Raw genomic sequence first — 16,579 nt, 5'->3', positions numbered from 1 at the left:
ATTTAAACGTGTGAAATGAATAAAAAAGAACATCATTTATTCGAAATGGAAATCATTTTCAACATTATAAATGTTTTTTTTGTTGTTTTTTTTTTACAGTTATTTATGATAAATTTAATGCAATTTTGCTATCCTCATATTTCTTTCAATAAAAGCAATGACGGCAACAACAAATAAAAAAAAAAAATTAAATGAAAAACAAACTTTTAAATCAGACTCAAGTCAGACTTTAATGCTGGAAAACAAAACAAAATAACTAAAAATAAATGTAAACGCAAATAACAGACTGAAAACCAGATCAGTCATCTTTAATACATTTTAATCAGTCTGATCTATAAGTCTTTTTTAAAGTAAAACAAATAAATAAGCAAGGTTGTTATGATATTTCTGTATGAGTGAACACACATAAACATACAATAATGTTTGGTTTTGTTAGTCATTCGGTAAACACAGGATTGTCACATAATTGAAAACTATATGGTCCCTGAATCAATGTCATTTGATATGTTGCATAATAATAGATGTTAAATTAAATTATAAGAATTTATATATTTTCATAAAATAATTAAAAATAAAAGAATTCCACTTATCGCATTGTTCGGATGATGTTTTTCAAATCTTTTGCCATGTTTTTTTGTCCTCAAATTGTTAATGTGCGTAGTTCTAGTTTCTTACGCATTTCATCTAAAGACCTTTGTTTTGTTTTTAATTTTTGGTACTGTTAAATGCTTGATTTTGATCGGCTGTTGCACATTCTAAGGTGTTCAGTTATTTTGAGGTAAACACACAGCTAAAGTAGTTCCAAGCAGATTTTTGTCCAGTTCCATTACAGCTGAATGCTTTTTACTACATCCTACAAAAACCCAAAATTGGACAAAACAAAACAAAAGTATTTAGATGAAATGCATAAAAAAATTATAACTACATACATTAACAGAGGACAAAAACCTGGCAAAAGTTTTAAAAAAACAACGTCCAAACAATGTGATTACTGTATAAATGGAATTCTTAAATTTTTACTATTTTATAAATACATTTTTATTTAAAAAAGATGACAAACAAATGTGCAAAATAAAATATGGATTGAATCTTTAAAGAACCTAAATACAAGTATTTGCAAGTAAAAATTGAAAAAACTGTACAAATTGAAAACAAAAATAAAAACATAATGACAAAATAAAATAAGGAAAATATAAATATTAAATATTAAATATAAAATAATTAATATTAAGTGATAAAATTAACTTACTGGAAGAATATAATATATAATTAAAATAAAGAATTGTTTTCAAAAATTTCTATCACCTTGCAATAAAATATATGTATTTTTTTAAACAATTGTTTTTATTGTTTCAGTTTTTGTTTAATAAAGAAATGACAGCATATGACCATCTCGTAAAACAACCCAGAAACCCCACCTTCCACCAAGGTAGACTTGTTCTACAGGGTAGGCCATTTATGTAGATACAACTTAATAAACTTATTTGGAATTTTGCAAAAAAAAAAAAAAAAAACAATAGTGTGCTTGGTTTCAATCATAACTTTATTCTTTATTCTAAGACAAAAAAAAGCCAGAAAATTAAATAAACAAGTAAATATCAGGGTGAGAATGTAATTAAATCTGAAAATGTGGTATTGTGCTTTTGAAAACTGTCGGTTGGGTTTAGGGAAGTGGGTGGTTGGGTCAATCTGTGCTTTTGAAAACACTATTGTTTGGGTTTAGGGAAGGAGGAGAGAGGGTCAATCGATCGGTCAGTCAGTCAGTCAACAGCCGCCTCTAGTGGATTTACGCAGGAACAGCAGGCACGAATGGTTCTCACAAGAGAAATTTGAGATCTGAAAAATCGTACACAGTGGTCTATGGTGGATCTGCAAACATAAAATCTGTAAAAAAATCTCGCATTTGGAGCTCTCCAGAAATGTATAAATGTAATCCGTAACTTTTCAGAATAAGCCTAGGTTGACAATAAAGAAAGTAAATTTCAGGATAGAATTAGCTCACTATAGAAAGCATTTTGGGTCAGCGTGTACATATGTGCCTTTCTTTCCCACAGGTATTGCCCCGAACATCACAGCTGGCCCATCTGACAGCGCGGTGATTGATGGCATGTCCATCATTTTACACTGTGAGACCTCGGGTGCCCCGCGGCCCGCAATCACATGGCAGAAAGGTCAGTCTCTAATCAGTCATCTCTCGCCCAGAAAGATATCCATCAGCGTCTCTTCGGCTTGCCAGCGTTAATGTATCTCTGGAAGCTAAATCAAGTGTCCAATCAAGGGTTCTCTGATAAGCTGGAGACCCGTCCTGTCTGTTTGATCTTCATTTTCATTTCTCTCCTGTGTTTGCGCAGCTGAGCGCGTTTTGGCGAGCGGTTCGGTGCAGTTGCCTCGGTTTACTCTGCTGGAATCAGGCAGTCTTCTGATCAGCCCGTCTCATCTGTTGGATGCCGGATCATACACCTGCATGGCCAGCAACTCCCGGGGGATCGACGAAGCCTCGGCCGATCTGGTGGTGTGGGGTGAGTGTCTTTTCAAGTCGAGTTTCAAGCTTCATTGTCATTCCGCTACATGTGTGGACAAACAGTGGAACCAAATGTCAAGCCTCATGCTGCTACATAAATAAACATAATCATAAACATGGGCACAACACTGTAGGTAAAAGTAATTTTATACTTTTTACTAACATACCAGAGTGGTAATCCCTATAAATCGATAATATAAATACTTAACTTTACACATAACCTAAGATTGACTAAACAAATGCATAAGACAGAACAACATTTGGCGCAATATCTAGCAATATTGTTCAAGATATTGTACAAAAGAGGTATTTTAAGGTTGAAGAAAACAAGTAGTGCAACATTATTTTTGGTACATTAACAGATAAACATAATTTTTCTTATTGAGTCCTTGTAATATAAAGTTTAAGTAAAGTGTCTTACGCATTTAGAAAGAACAATGTTTCTATGAGTGGTTTGTTAAGCCCACTCACCTCTGTGAGGCGTACTCAGACTTTTACAAGGTTTCTTTTTTTTCTCTAGAAATACTAAGTGATTGTAAGAAAGTGACAGTTAAAGTTTTCAAGGGATGAAAAACTGGAAAGTACAGGTGGTTTGTCAGACCCACTCACCTCTTTGATGCACATTCAGAACTGCATAATGTTTTGAGGTTTACATGTGGTTTGAGGTTTTTCCATTGTATGGTCCTGTTTGTTATTTCAATCCAATTTTAGGGCTACAGGATTAATTGAAGGTGATTTCATGCACATTTTGTCAGGGAAGCCGGTTGTGTAATCAATATTCATTTTCAGCACTGGCTTTCAGATGGGGCAGCATTTACTTCACAAAGCCATAATTCATTTTTCAGCCATATTTCAATTTGACAAGATACATAAAATGAACGATTTCCTCAACGCATATCTGAAATCGGACATAATTGGATCAGACCATAAGTGTCTTGTTAAAAAATTTAAATTTTTTTGCTTAAGGCTGGAATCTTCTGTAGTTACATTGTGTAGTATAACATAATGAAAAGTTAATATTTTCTAAACCAAAATCTCTAGGGACTATTTCTCTCACTCTGATGTAATAATCAGGGTCAACATAATCAATAACAAACCTTGCATGCTGTGTCATGGCATATTACACAAAATAACCGGCACAAACTCCATGTGCAAGAAGGTTAGTTACCTAGCTCAGGACTATCATTGTGATTATTGTACCTGTATGAAGACTCTTTGACTTCATTTACACTGCAGATCCTAATGGTCAGTTCCAATTTTCTGACTGTATCTGCTTTTTTTGATGATCCACTTTTAATAGTAACTCATATATGATAACTGCAAAGATTCAATGACCCAAATAATAAAGATTGTGTGCTGAGTGACAGCTTTTTTTTCCGATATAAAAGCGTCAGAGTTTATGTATTCAGTTTGATTCAATTTATGTTTATTTGTATGGCACTTTTGAGAATAATTATTGTTTCAAAGAAGCCTTACAGTATTACAATCAAATACAGAAATGCATTACAATCAAATACAGAAAGGTTAAGGCTATTAGTTACCATAACTTTATTAGTTACTATTAACTTTAAGTAATTGACTTGTAACTAAAAGCTTTTTATGTACTTTGCTGATGTTTTTAATGGTGTGAGACCCATATTGACTGGTAAAAATGCAGTCTTTACCTGCTTACACTACAGAAACGAAATCCATGTAATTTTTCTTTTTTTTTCTTTTTTTTTTTTTTACGCATGTGGGCCATATTCGATCTGGCCAGATAGGAGAATTAATTCAGAATTTAATCATTTGAACTATACAGTGTAAATGCAGCCTTGGAGATGCTAATGATTAAATTTGATTTCCGCTTTGTAATGTCAGTGCTTCTCTGATGATAATAGTTTGATGTATTGGTATATGTGCCTTTAACCGTTAGTTTGCCATTAGTGAAATACGAGACAGTAAAAAAAATAAATAAAACTTGGTAAAACTACTCAATATTCAACTTCAGTTGGAAATATTCCATGATACGAAGACTTTAAGCTGTGCATGATTTTTCTGTGGACACAGAGTTTTTCTTGTGTTTTATCTATATTCTTTTTGGCAAAAACACTGCTGATCAATAACTTTACATTTTCAATTAGCTTTAAAGTTTATAAAAGTGTTTATTTAGTGTTGTAGTCTGCTTTTTTAAATGAGTGTGTACCTTAGGGCTCATACAAACCAGCTATAAAGATTTGTAAGGCTACCAATTAAGTGGCTTTCCTTCTTGTCTCATCTAGGCAAATGGTAAATACACTGACAGATGTTTCACTATAAGAGGAAAGTCTGCTGGTGTTTTACTGATCATGATACAGTCATGTTGAATTGCATGCAACAATCATTTAAAACAGTTAATAATTAATACTGCCTATTTAAAGCCAGCTTGGGTTTAGGATGTCGAGTAGAATATTAGATCACACAAGTTATTCTTTATGGATCATTGAATAGATCACATTTGGGTAACAGTATGGCTTCTTTGGAACCTCAACAGAGGTCCAATATAAAAAGGAGCAGGTACCGTACTGTACACATTGGTGTGAATCCCGATGCATCTTATGATCAGGAGATTATCGTTCAATAAGGGTCATGTAACAGGAGCCATAATTCAGTTTTTACATTTATACTGTGCCCTAACTGAGGTGTCAAGATTTGTCTTGTTAAATTGGCTCAAATCTGCCTTTTTCAAGAAGAAAAGATTTAAATAAATTTACAGTATAATACACTCACTGGCCTCTTTTTTAGGTGCACATCACTTCAAAACTTACTTAATATTTCATGGCATAGATTCAACAAGGTACTGGAAATATTCCTCTGAGATTTTGGTCCACATTGACACGATAACATCAGGTAGTTAGTGCAGATTTGTTGGCTGCACATTCATGATGCGAATCTCCCATTCCACAACATCCCAAAGGTGCTCTATTGGATTGAGATCTGGTGACTGTGGAGGCTATTTGAGTACAATGAACATGGTGACAGTGACATGGTCAGCAACAATACTCAGGTAGACCGTAGTGTTGAAATGATGATCAATTGAAAGTAATGTGTGGCAAAAAAAATTTCCCCACACCAATACACCTCCACCACCAGCCTGAACCGTTGATACACGGCAGGATGTGTCCATGCTTTTATGTTGTTGATGCCAAATTTTGACACTACCATCCGAATGTTGCAGCAGAAATCGAGACTCATCAGACCAGGCAACATTTTTCTAATCTTCTATTGTGCATTTTTGGTAAGCCTATGTGAATTGTAGCCTCGGTTTTCTTTTCTTAGCTGACAGGAGTGGCACCCACTGTGGTCTTCTGCTGCTGTAGCCCATTTGCCCCAAGGTTCGATATGTTGTGCATTCAGAGATGCTCTTCTGCATACCTTGTTTGTAACGAGTGTTTTTTTGAGTGATTGTTGCCTTTCTATCAGATCAAACTAATTTGGCCATTCTCCTCTGACCTCTGGCATCAACAAGAAATTTGGGCCCACAGAACCACTGGATATTGAAGCACACTGGATATTTTCTCTTTTTCAGACCTTTTTCTGTAAACTCTACAGATTGCTGTGCGTGAAAATCCCAGTAGATCAGCATTTTCTAAAAGACTTAGACCAACCTGTCTGGCATCATCAACCTTGCTCAAAGTCACTTAAATCACTTTTCTTCCTCATTCTGATGGTAGGTTTAAACTGCAGAAGATCATTTTGACCATGTCTACATGCCAAAATTATGGAGTTGTTGCCATGTGATTGGCTAATTAGAAATTTACGTTAACGAGAAGTTAGACAGGTGTACCTAATAAAATGGCCAGTAAGTGTATACATACACACAGAATGACATTATTTTATTTTTTATTTTTTTTCTTAAGACTTAAAACTGAATTGAAAAGTATTAAAAGGATTTAGTTTTAGTTATTTCCCCGAAATGTTCAGAAATTACAAACATGCAAATCAAAGAAGAGATTCTATGAATGTATTTGTACTGAACACCGTTTAATATGCTTTTTATTAAACTACTATGACAAAATATCAGTCTCATCCTTGACCCTTACATATTTTTTTTCCTTCTCTGTCAGTTTTTCAAAAGGAGCTGTATTGCCTAAACTGTATGAGCTAAATTATACCGAATGTGGGCTGAATAAGCCAAAAACATTAATGCAGATTATATAATATTAATGAAACAAAGGAGCACTTAAGAGTACTTAAAGACAGACGCTTGCAAGACTGTTTTAAAGTGCGCCTTGCAATGTCAAATTAAAAAAGTTTTACTTTAAAGTACATTTTAAACATCAATTTTTTATAGCCGTTTTACATGTAAGTACATTCATCTTCATGAATTGACTAACAAACTAAAGCTGAACCACTTGACATTCATTTTAACTTGAATACATTACTCAGTGTTGCATTCAAAGTGAATCTCAGCTTCATCATAACAAAGGTGTAATATTTAATTACATGCCAGATTTCAACAGAAATCATGAATGTCATGAAGTTTATTTTAGACGAAATATGCATTGGCAGTAGAAGTTATCATAAAATAAAAACAGGTTCAGCAAATATCATTGTATTTAAATACGAATGCACTTGTACTAACGTTGGGTTAGTTACTTTATAAAAGTATCTCTACACCTGACTTCTAATTGGTTATTTGGTATCAGAAGTGGCTAATATGAGAGGAAAACATCTCTAGATTACGCTTATTTTACCAAAATAAAATATGCCTTGATTTTAAATTTTTTAATTACAACAGTAAGGTCGGATTTTGCATAGTTGTCACTTAACATAAACATGTACAGTATACAATGGTGCAATGGAAAAAGAATTAGTGTGTATGCATGAACTTGGACGACTGCATCCATACATCTCTGCAATGACTCAAATAACTTATTAATAAAGTCATCTGGAATGGCAAAGAAAGCTTTCTTGTAGGACTGCCAGAGTTCAGATTTATATTTAATGCCTCCCCCTCCATCTTAATCCAGACATGCTCAATAATGTTCATATCCTGTTGACTGGGCTGGCCAATACTGGAGCATTTTGACCTTTGCTTTCAGAAACTTTGATGTGGAGGCGGAAATTATAAGGATCCCTCTCCTGCTGAACAATTTGTCCTCTCCTGTTGTCTGTAATGTAATGGGCAGCACAAATGTCTTGATACCTCAGGCTGTTGATGTTGCCATCCACTCCGCCGATCTTCCACACGCTCCCATACGGATTGTAACCCCAAACCATAATTTTTCCTTCACTAAACTTATTCTTGTGAGAATCTAGGGTCCATGTGGGTTTCAATAGGTCATCTGCAGTATTGGTGATGATTGGGATGCAGTTCAACAGATGATTAATCAGAAAAAAAAACCTTCTGCAACTAGAAGTCAAATTATTATTTGTTGCTCTTATAACGGGGATCGGTGACTAGACTTTTGTCAGGCCGTGTAGCTATTTGTTTTCTAATGGCTTTGTCTAAAAAGTAACTTGGTTACTCAATACGTAATCGGATTACTTAACATTTAAATATCATGTGTATCTAAATACAACATGCTTCAAATTAAAGAAACCTGATTTTATGCATAACAATTATTGACATTCATTTTTCAAAACATTAATTTGTTTGGCAACCTAATATTTAGTTGAAAACTTTTGTTTCTTATTTAGTTTTGTAGAAAAAATATCTGAATAGCACTTACATATATAGTTGAAGTCAGAATTTTTAAATACCCTGATTTATTAGCCCCCTATTTATTTTTCCCCAATTTCATTTTAACAGAGAGGAGATTTTTTCAACACATTTCTAAACATAACAGTTTTAATAACTCATTTCTAATAACTGATTTATTGTATCTTAGCTATGACAGTAAATACAATTTTACTAAATAATTTTCAAGACACTTCTATACAGCTTAAAGTGAAATTTAAAGGCTTAACTAGGTTAGTTGGGTTAACTAGGCAGGATAGGGTAATTAGGTAAGTTATTGTATAACCATAGTTTGTTGTGTAGACTCAAAAATATATATATAGTTTAAAGAGGCTAATAATTTTAACCTTAAAATTGTTTTTAAAATAGTTAAAACTGCTTTTATTCTAGATGAAAAAAATAAGTATTTTCCCAAAAGAAAAAATATTATCAGACATACTGTGAAAATTTCCATGCTTCTGTAAACATCATCATTAATCAAAGGAGGTTTAATAATTCTGATTTCAACTATACAGTAAGTGTGTGTATCGGTATGTATATGATCTCTATTTAAACTCTTTGTAAACAGTTTAACAGTTTTAAACTGTGGACATGTTAAGCTTGGCAACATTCATTTTTAAACACAATGTGAGAAAACATAAGAAACACAAGTCTAGATACTCACTGTGTGCACCGCAGATGCTTTAATCTTCTCTAAAGAAAGGCAAAATGAGCATGGGTATGCCAAAAAGTACATCTGAGGGTTTCTTAAAAGGGCATTTACCATTTCATGACAGGGTAGACAGCGATTTCCAGGACACATGCAAAATGATTAATAATATTATAAAAACAAAATAACATTTATCAAAATGACTTCATTTATTTAAACAGCTTGTTAAAGACAATAAGAATATTTAAAAATAGTTTAAATGTATTTAATTTACCTACTTTTTAGACTGAGCAGTGTGTGGGACATGGCATAATCACATCCATTCAATAATAATCAAGGTTATGGTAAAATTTGACAAAGACATATTTCAAAACACTTATAATTCTACCTGTGTGTGTGTGTGTGTGTGTCTGTGTGTGTGTGTGTGTGTGTGTGTGTGTGTGTGTGCGTGCGTGTGTGTGTGTGTGCGTGCATGCATGCGTGCGGGTGTGTGTGTGTGTGTGTGTGTGTGTGTGTGTGTGTGTGTGTGTGTGTGTTTGTGTGTGTGTGTAAAGGTTTAAACAATTACAATAATAAAAATTGAATTTCATTACTTTCCATTATGTTCACAAAGCACTGTTTTAATTGTGTAGGACATCAAAGGCACTTCACAGTGATGATGACCCTTACATTGTTTCTCCGAATTGAAACCCTGTTTTAGTATGAGTTAATAAATCAATATATATTTTTTTTCTAAGCATATGCAACTGTCTTGATAAATGTAATCGTCTTTAGTTAACTTAGAAGTATTCCACAAAATGTAATACACTTATTACAAAAGCACTCTGCTTTTCTCAATTGATGCATAAAGAACTTTTGAATATATCTACATTATTTAATGCAAGAGTATTATAAATGAATTGCCTACATTTTTTTTATTAATGCTTTACTTTATTTATTCAGTGAAAAGTAGTTTAATTACAGTGACTAGATACATCTAACTAATTACATCCGACACTGTTTAGTGGATTATTATAAAGTATACATGTCCAAATGTGTGCTTCCATTACTCCACAAGGAAGGCTGCAGCATGTCTGACAGAAATTGGAGACAAAATCGATGGCATGGATTACAGAAGTACATTGTGATTTGTGTGTGCAGCTCGAACACGAATCACTAATCCACCTCAGGACCAGAGCGTGATTAAGGGCACAAAAGCAGCCATGACCTGTGGCGTGACCCACGACCCCAGCGTTACGGTCAGGTACGGCCCTCCGACCCTTGACTAAATATCTGTTGTGTTTGTCTTTCTTTCATCTCCTTTTATCTGACACTCCATCTTTGTTCCTTGGCTTCCTGTCCTGTGTTCATTACACTCAGCCTCGTAAGACTTGATTTAACTGTCACCTGCTGGGCTGCTGTTATTCATTCGATCAGGAGGGAAACGGATGAATATGTAAACAAAGCAATAACTTAGATGGAGACTTTAATTAAACACAAGACAGATGAGATTAAATGGGGAAATGATGTGGCTGCAATTACAAAGTGCTGATGTGTATGTGCAAGTGCATGTATGAGCGTGGGCCAATTTGTTATTGTGCTTATAAGCGGCTGTGTTTATTCATCAAAGTGCTTCTATTGTGCTATTTTAAAGGCTGCTCATTTAGTTTCAGAGGTCTCCTGCTATGGGTTTGCATTTATCTGATGTCAAATTTAGTTATAATAAACATTGCAGCTTCTGCTCTTTTCTCTCAGAGTCTGAAATGGTTGTATTAAGGATTCATCTTTCTTAACTTAAAGTTTGCTCTGATCGGATAGGTACAGCATGTTTAGGAAACTAAACACAGTTATCAAAACTGAATTTGCTTAGCAATTGTACAGAAAAAAAAGGTGCCTAAAGCCTTGTAGCAATAGTAGTTTCCTTTTTTGGGGGCTCAAAATACCCCTGTAGGCAGATGACATCAACATGACATCATATTGACACTGTACCCCAACGTCATGAGGATGTTGGATTTTGTTAGGAAATGAAAATCGGGGTTGCCTTTAGCACTCAATGTCAGGCCGACGTCAATGTCCAACATCCAACCTAAAATCAGCATCTAATCACGTTACATCTTAACGTTGTGTGGACATTACCACTATGACATCTATCAGATGTTAAATTTTAGTCACTTTCCAGCACAACCTAAAATCAACCAAATATCAACATTATTTTACTTTATTTTACATCAAAATAACGTCCTTAGGCTTGACGTCATGACCTAATCTAACCTAATATTAATGTCTTATGATGTTGTGTGCCTGCTGGGACACTTATAGCGTGTTTTAGTACAGCAGAAAATGCTAGCACTCTTCTAAAAATGCATAGCTGTGAACTTTTTTATCAAACAGAGCATTTTAAATATGCTTAGGGCTCAGCACACTTATCTACACTTTTTTTAATGCAGCATTTATTGACAACAACAGAAAAAAACACTGTCAATTTAATTCAATTCATGTTTATTTATAAAACGTCACCAATTGGCTAAAGTGAAGGAAAAAGAAACGTTGAAAGAAACTAGGCTCAGTTGGGCATGACCATTTCTTCTCTGGCCAAACTTCCTGTGCAGAGCTGCAGACTTTCAGCTCAAGCAAAAAAAAAGAAAAAAAATATATATATAAAACTTTGCGCCCGTACTTTAAATAATATCTCACACAGCTCAAAACTGCTATCAGATCATGATGTAAATAAGTGTTGCACATTTTGTGATGGTAGAGCCAAACCTACCTGTTACTTCATTACTATTGATCAATTTTAGTTTGAGGTTTAGTTAGGCAAGCTTTTTAAATAATAAAAAAAAAAGATTTATATATTTCAGCATATTTAAAAATGTAAGATATATTTTTAATAAAGCAATATAAAATGTAGTTGACATTTGCAGAAAAATATTTCTTTAAACAAATTCCTACAATTTATTTTGCTCTAAAATTTTAAATATTTAAAATACGGTGTGTCACTAACCCCGCCTCTAATCATAGCCATCACTGAGAGTGACCAAATCACACCAAAACAGACAATTGACATATAAATTGCCACTTTAAAAGAAAAGAAAAGAAAATTAAAAATAAATAAAGTTACAAACTCTACTCTTGTGAGCTTGTGATGGAAGTCCCTGAATTTTGTTATGGTCTAAGTCAGGGATGGCCAAACTCAGTCCTTGAGAACTGGTGCCCTGCACAGTCTTGTCTTAATATGTCTTAATATAATTTTTTTTTTTTTTTTGGAATTTTGTAAAGACATAATACCAAACAAATAGTTTGTGAGTATTGAAAAATACTTAAGTATCATCCCTTTTTCATAAGCACATAAAACAGCCCAGCAAGTGAACAGCTTTATTGTTGTTTTGAACAGGAAAATGTAAAGTTTGTTGTTTACAGGCACATCTGGGAGAAAGGGGGAGCAGTCATTGATGTGAAGTCGAGTCCCCGATTGCGCCTAGACTCCAACGGCACGCTTCATATCTCTCAGACGTGGTCGGGCGACATTGGCACCTACACCTGTCGGGTCACTTCAGTAGGGGGCAATGATACTCGTAATGCTCATCTGAGAGTCAGGTAGATGACAGCTACCCACTTTCTGTGACTATAGATTTACATTCAAGTGCTGGTTTTCAATAGATTTTGGACACAGTTTTGGATTGTATCTGTGTTTTTTTTGTTGACATTTAAAGATCTGAGGCAGTTGTTTTTTTGAGAATGCACAATGAATAGCAAACAAAGATCCAAACATCACTGTCCTTTTCTCTCCTTTTTATCAATGTTTCATTGTTTCAGGAACAGAAGTGCATTGAGTTTTATCTGCACGACAAATAACAGGGAAATTGGCAAAGCAGTTGTGGAAACATTTGTATAAACAAGAGAGACAATATTTATTATAAAAACTGTGTTTATCTCCCTCACAGCATCAGTTTGCTTTGCTTTATTGACAAGACAAAGCAATTGGACATTTGTGTTGGCAAATTGTTTGTGGCTTAGAAAAACACACTATGGGTTGTAAACATTAAGATTTATTTTTTGTTGCTTTTGTTGTCGTTGTTTTAAGAACTTTATTCTTCTCACCAATGTTGCATTTGTTTTTGTTTTTTTATCTTTTTATTAAAATACAGTCAAAACTGTAATGTTGTCAAACAAACATCAGTTGAAAATCATTGTTAGCAATGTAAATATATTTTAAAATGTCATTTATACCTATGATTATTACTCCATGATTTAGTTTTACCTGATCATTCAGACATTAGGACATTAGTCTAATATGGTGATGATTTGTATTGCAGCATTTAAATTATTAAAAATACAAATATTAATAATAATAATAATAATAATAATTATAATAATACACTCAATTAGTCAACCAATCAATCAACCAGCCAGCCAGCCAACCAACAATTCAATTCAATTCCATTCCATTCCATTCCATTCCATTCCATTCCATTCCATTCCATTAAATTCAATTCAATTCAATTCAATTCAATTCAACTCAATTCAATTCAATTCAATTCAATTCAATTCAATTCAATTCATTTATTTTTTTAGACTTAGTGCCTTTATTAATCTGGGATCATCACAGCAGAATGAACCCTCAACTTATCCAGCACGTTTTTACCCATTGGATAACCTTCCAGCTGCAACCGATCACTGAGAAACATTCATTCTCACACACACACTATGGACAATTTAGCCAACCCAATTCACTAGTACCGCATGTCTTTGGACTTGTGGGGGAAACCGGAGTACCCGGAGGAAACCCACGCGAACGCAGGGAGAACATGCAAACTCCACACAGAAACCCCAACTGAGCCGAGGCTCGAACCAGCAACCCAGCGACCTTCTTGATGTGAGGCGACAGCACTACCTACTGCGCCACTGCTTTACCCCAATTCAATTCAATTCAGTTAAATTCAATTCAATTCAATTCAATTCAATTCAATTTAATTCAATTCAATTCAATTTAGCCAGCCAGCCAGCAAACCAACCAACCAACCAACCAACCAACCAGTTCAATTCAATTCAATTGACCTTTCTCTAAGCCACACGCAAAAACCGCCATCCACCAATCGTGGCTTAGCAACTGTAGCTATGCGCAGGGGCTCGGTCAAGCTTTCGAGTGAGGGGAAACAGACCAAAGCGTTGTGCATAAAGATTATGCAAATCTTATTCCTGGTATCCTTAAAGTTTGAACGGAATGGTGGAATTGTGTGAGGGGCGCTAAAGGAGCGGAGTTAAGTTGGTTTTGTTTTGATATTCCTGACACTAATTTGTTATTATCAGATTATTTTTTAATTTCACCTCTCCTGCTGAGCAAGAGCAAAGCTGTTAAATGGTCAGCGTATGAGGCAGCTAGGCTAAGTTAACTTTAATTTTGATTTGGTTATTCTCTAATTAGTTGCCTATTATGTCGTGAATATTCCCCTGTAATGCATACTGCCGTCCTTTTTTGTCTGACTTTCTCAAGTATCTCACCTGTTCGCCAAAATTGACATTTTATCCCTGGCAATGTCTGACACTGGCGCATACACATTGTAAAAGCTGTACCAGGCACGAAAGCTTGACATGTGTAGCAACAGTAACTAAGTAGGGCAGGGCTTAGCGAAGGGTCAATTCAATTCAAATCAATCAGTCAATCAATAAATTAATCAACCAACCATCCAGCCAGCCAACCAACCAACTAGTTCAAATCAAATCAAATCAATGAACCAACAAGCAAACCAACCAACCAATACTATATTTTGCTACTGAACATCCAGTGCTGTTGTTAGGTATTCTACAGGAGAGGTAATGATTTTGCGTTTAACTGTATCATGCAGTGTAAATATTTGTGTACTTTTTATATGATTATTACTATTATTTGTCTTTATCTGACTGTAGGCAGTTGCCTCATGCTCCAGAGAACCTGATTGCAACCCTCAGTATCTCTGAGAGAAGAACCATCAACCTGACCTGGGCTCAGGCTTTCGACGGGAACAGCCCGCTCATCCGCTACATCCTGGAGGTGTCCGAAAACAGTAAGTTCACAGACCTGCTCTACTTTTCCTCTCATTGCTCATCGATTGAGCTATCATTGTCTCTTTTTTTTGGGGACAGATGCACCTTGGACTGTTCTCTTGGCCAACATAGAGCCAGAATCCATCAGTGTGATTGTCGGAGGCCTCATCCCGGCGCGCTCTTACCAGTTCCGTCTGTGTGCCGTCAATGATGTGGGCAAGGGTCAGTTCAGCAGGGAGACGGCACGGTGAGTTTGTGGGTTCAAAAACATGATACTGTGCTTACAATACATTTTCTGTCATTACATTTAAACATGAGTTCAGGCAGTATATATTACTGCACGTTCGTTTTAAATGCATAACTTTTGAAAAGTCAACCAACTTTCAGAGGACTTTTACTATTGAAAACATGCTACCGTGCTTCTTTAACAAGATATGCATGAGAATGGCCAAATTGTCCTATAAACACATTAGAGCAATCGAATTGCTTCTGATATGTGTTTGTTGTGTGGATGGAGTTCTTTTCAGGAACATAAATATGGATGAGAAACATTTCTATTTTAAAATGATTAAAATGAAAACCCACTTGAATGTAGCCTGAAGTTTAAAACATCATACAGATATATTTATTGTTAGAGAGAGTTATTGTTGATCTGCCACTGAAAAATCTATTCAAAGCGGAAAAAAAAGCATAGCTTGATTTTTCTGGTTTTTATGACAGCTTATTCAGGCTTAATAGAAACTGTCTCACTGACATTGAGGACAATCAATCACTGTTCAGTTTGTTATTATGGGCTGTTTAGAAGACAAGTTTATCCTTATTATTAGCATCAGAGCGATTGTGGCGCACTGTACTCAGGTGAAATTAAAATCACATGTATTTTGTACAATCCTGTGTGCAGGCTAAAACAGGGTGGGATTTAGACTGTACAAAAGGTGCATAAAACTAAATGTTAAAAAACGAAAAAAAAGTATATATATATATATATATATATATATATATATATATATATATATATATATATATATATATATATATATATATATATATATATATATAGTTTATACATAGTTTATATATATATGTTGTTTGGGAAACGCACCCCAGATTGGATTAAGTTGCACTTGTTAGCTGTTAATTATTAAGTAAACAAGTTTCACGGGCATTTTTTTAAAGTAAAATCATCTTGTTGCTTGGGCAGCATGGTGGTTCAGTGGTTAACACTGTTGCCTCATAGCAAGAATGTCGCTGGTTCAAGTCCCAGCTGGGCTATTTCTGTGTGGTGTTTGCATGTTCTTCCCATGTCCGTGTAGGTTTCCACTGGGTGCTTCGGTTTCCTCCACAGTCCAAAGACATGCGCTATAGGGGAATTGGGTAAACAAAATTGACTGTTGTGTGTAAATGTAAAAGTGTATGGGTGTTTCCCAGCACTGGGTTGTGGCTGGAAGGGCTGCATAAAACATATGCTAAAATAGTTAGTGGTTTGTTTCGCTATGGTGACCCCTGATAATCAGGGACTAAGCTGAAGGAAAATGAATGAAAGATTGAACTTGCTACTTTTAAGGCATCGACTTAACTTCCTTTTTTAAAAATAAAGTAAACTAATCGTTTCTTACAGTGCAGACGGTCAGTGAACAATGTTTTCTGGGGTGTCCTGAGGACTAGCAAAGACGTGCCAAAGAAAATTGCATTTAAGCATTGAAAAGTCAGC

The 16,579-nt window shown here is 34.8% G+C and overlaps 1 protein-coding gene across 4 annotated transcripts in view; it reads left to right on the top strand.

Annotated features, from left to right (window-relative positions):
• The window catches only part of sdk2a (sidekick cell adhesion molecule 2a), a 294,891-nt gene that overhangs the window by 212,734 nt on the left and 65,578 nt on the right, over positions 1-16,579 (top strand). For all 4 annotated transcript variants that reach the window (NM_001446839.1, XM_087242947.1, XM_087242946.1 and 1 more), the window contains exons 10-15: positions 2,055-2,171; positions 2,352-2,519; positions 10,009-10,111; positions 12,265-12,441; positions 14,752-14,888; positions 14,968-15,115. In NM_001446839.1, the coding sequence (NP_001433768.1) occupies positions 2,055-2,171; positions 2,352-2,519; positions 10,009-10,111; positions 12,265-12,441; positions 14,752-14,888; positions 14,968-15,115 (850 nt within the window). The remainder of the gene's footprint in view (positions 1-2,054; positions 2,172-2,351; positions 2,520-10,008; positions 10,112-12,264; positions 12,442-14,751; positions 14,889-14,967; positions 15,116-16,579) is intronic.

The sequence above is a fragment of the Danio rerio genome, chromosome 3 (genome assembly GCF_052040795.2).
Source record: "Danio rerio strain M-AB ecotype USA chromosome 3, GRCz13ab, whole genome shotgun sequence".
NCBI lineage: Eukaryota > Metazoa > Chordata > Actinopteri > Cypriniformes > Danionidae > Danio > Danio rerio.
The sequence above is the reverse complement of the archived record's forward strand: the minus strand, read 5'-3'. Positions and strand labels throughout refer to the sequence as shown.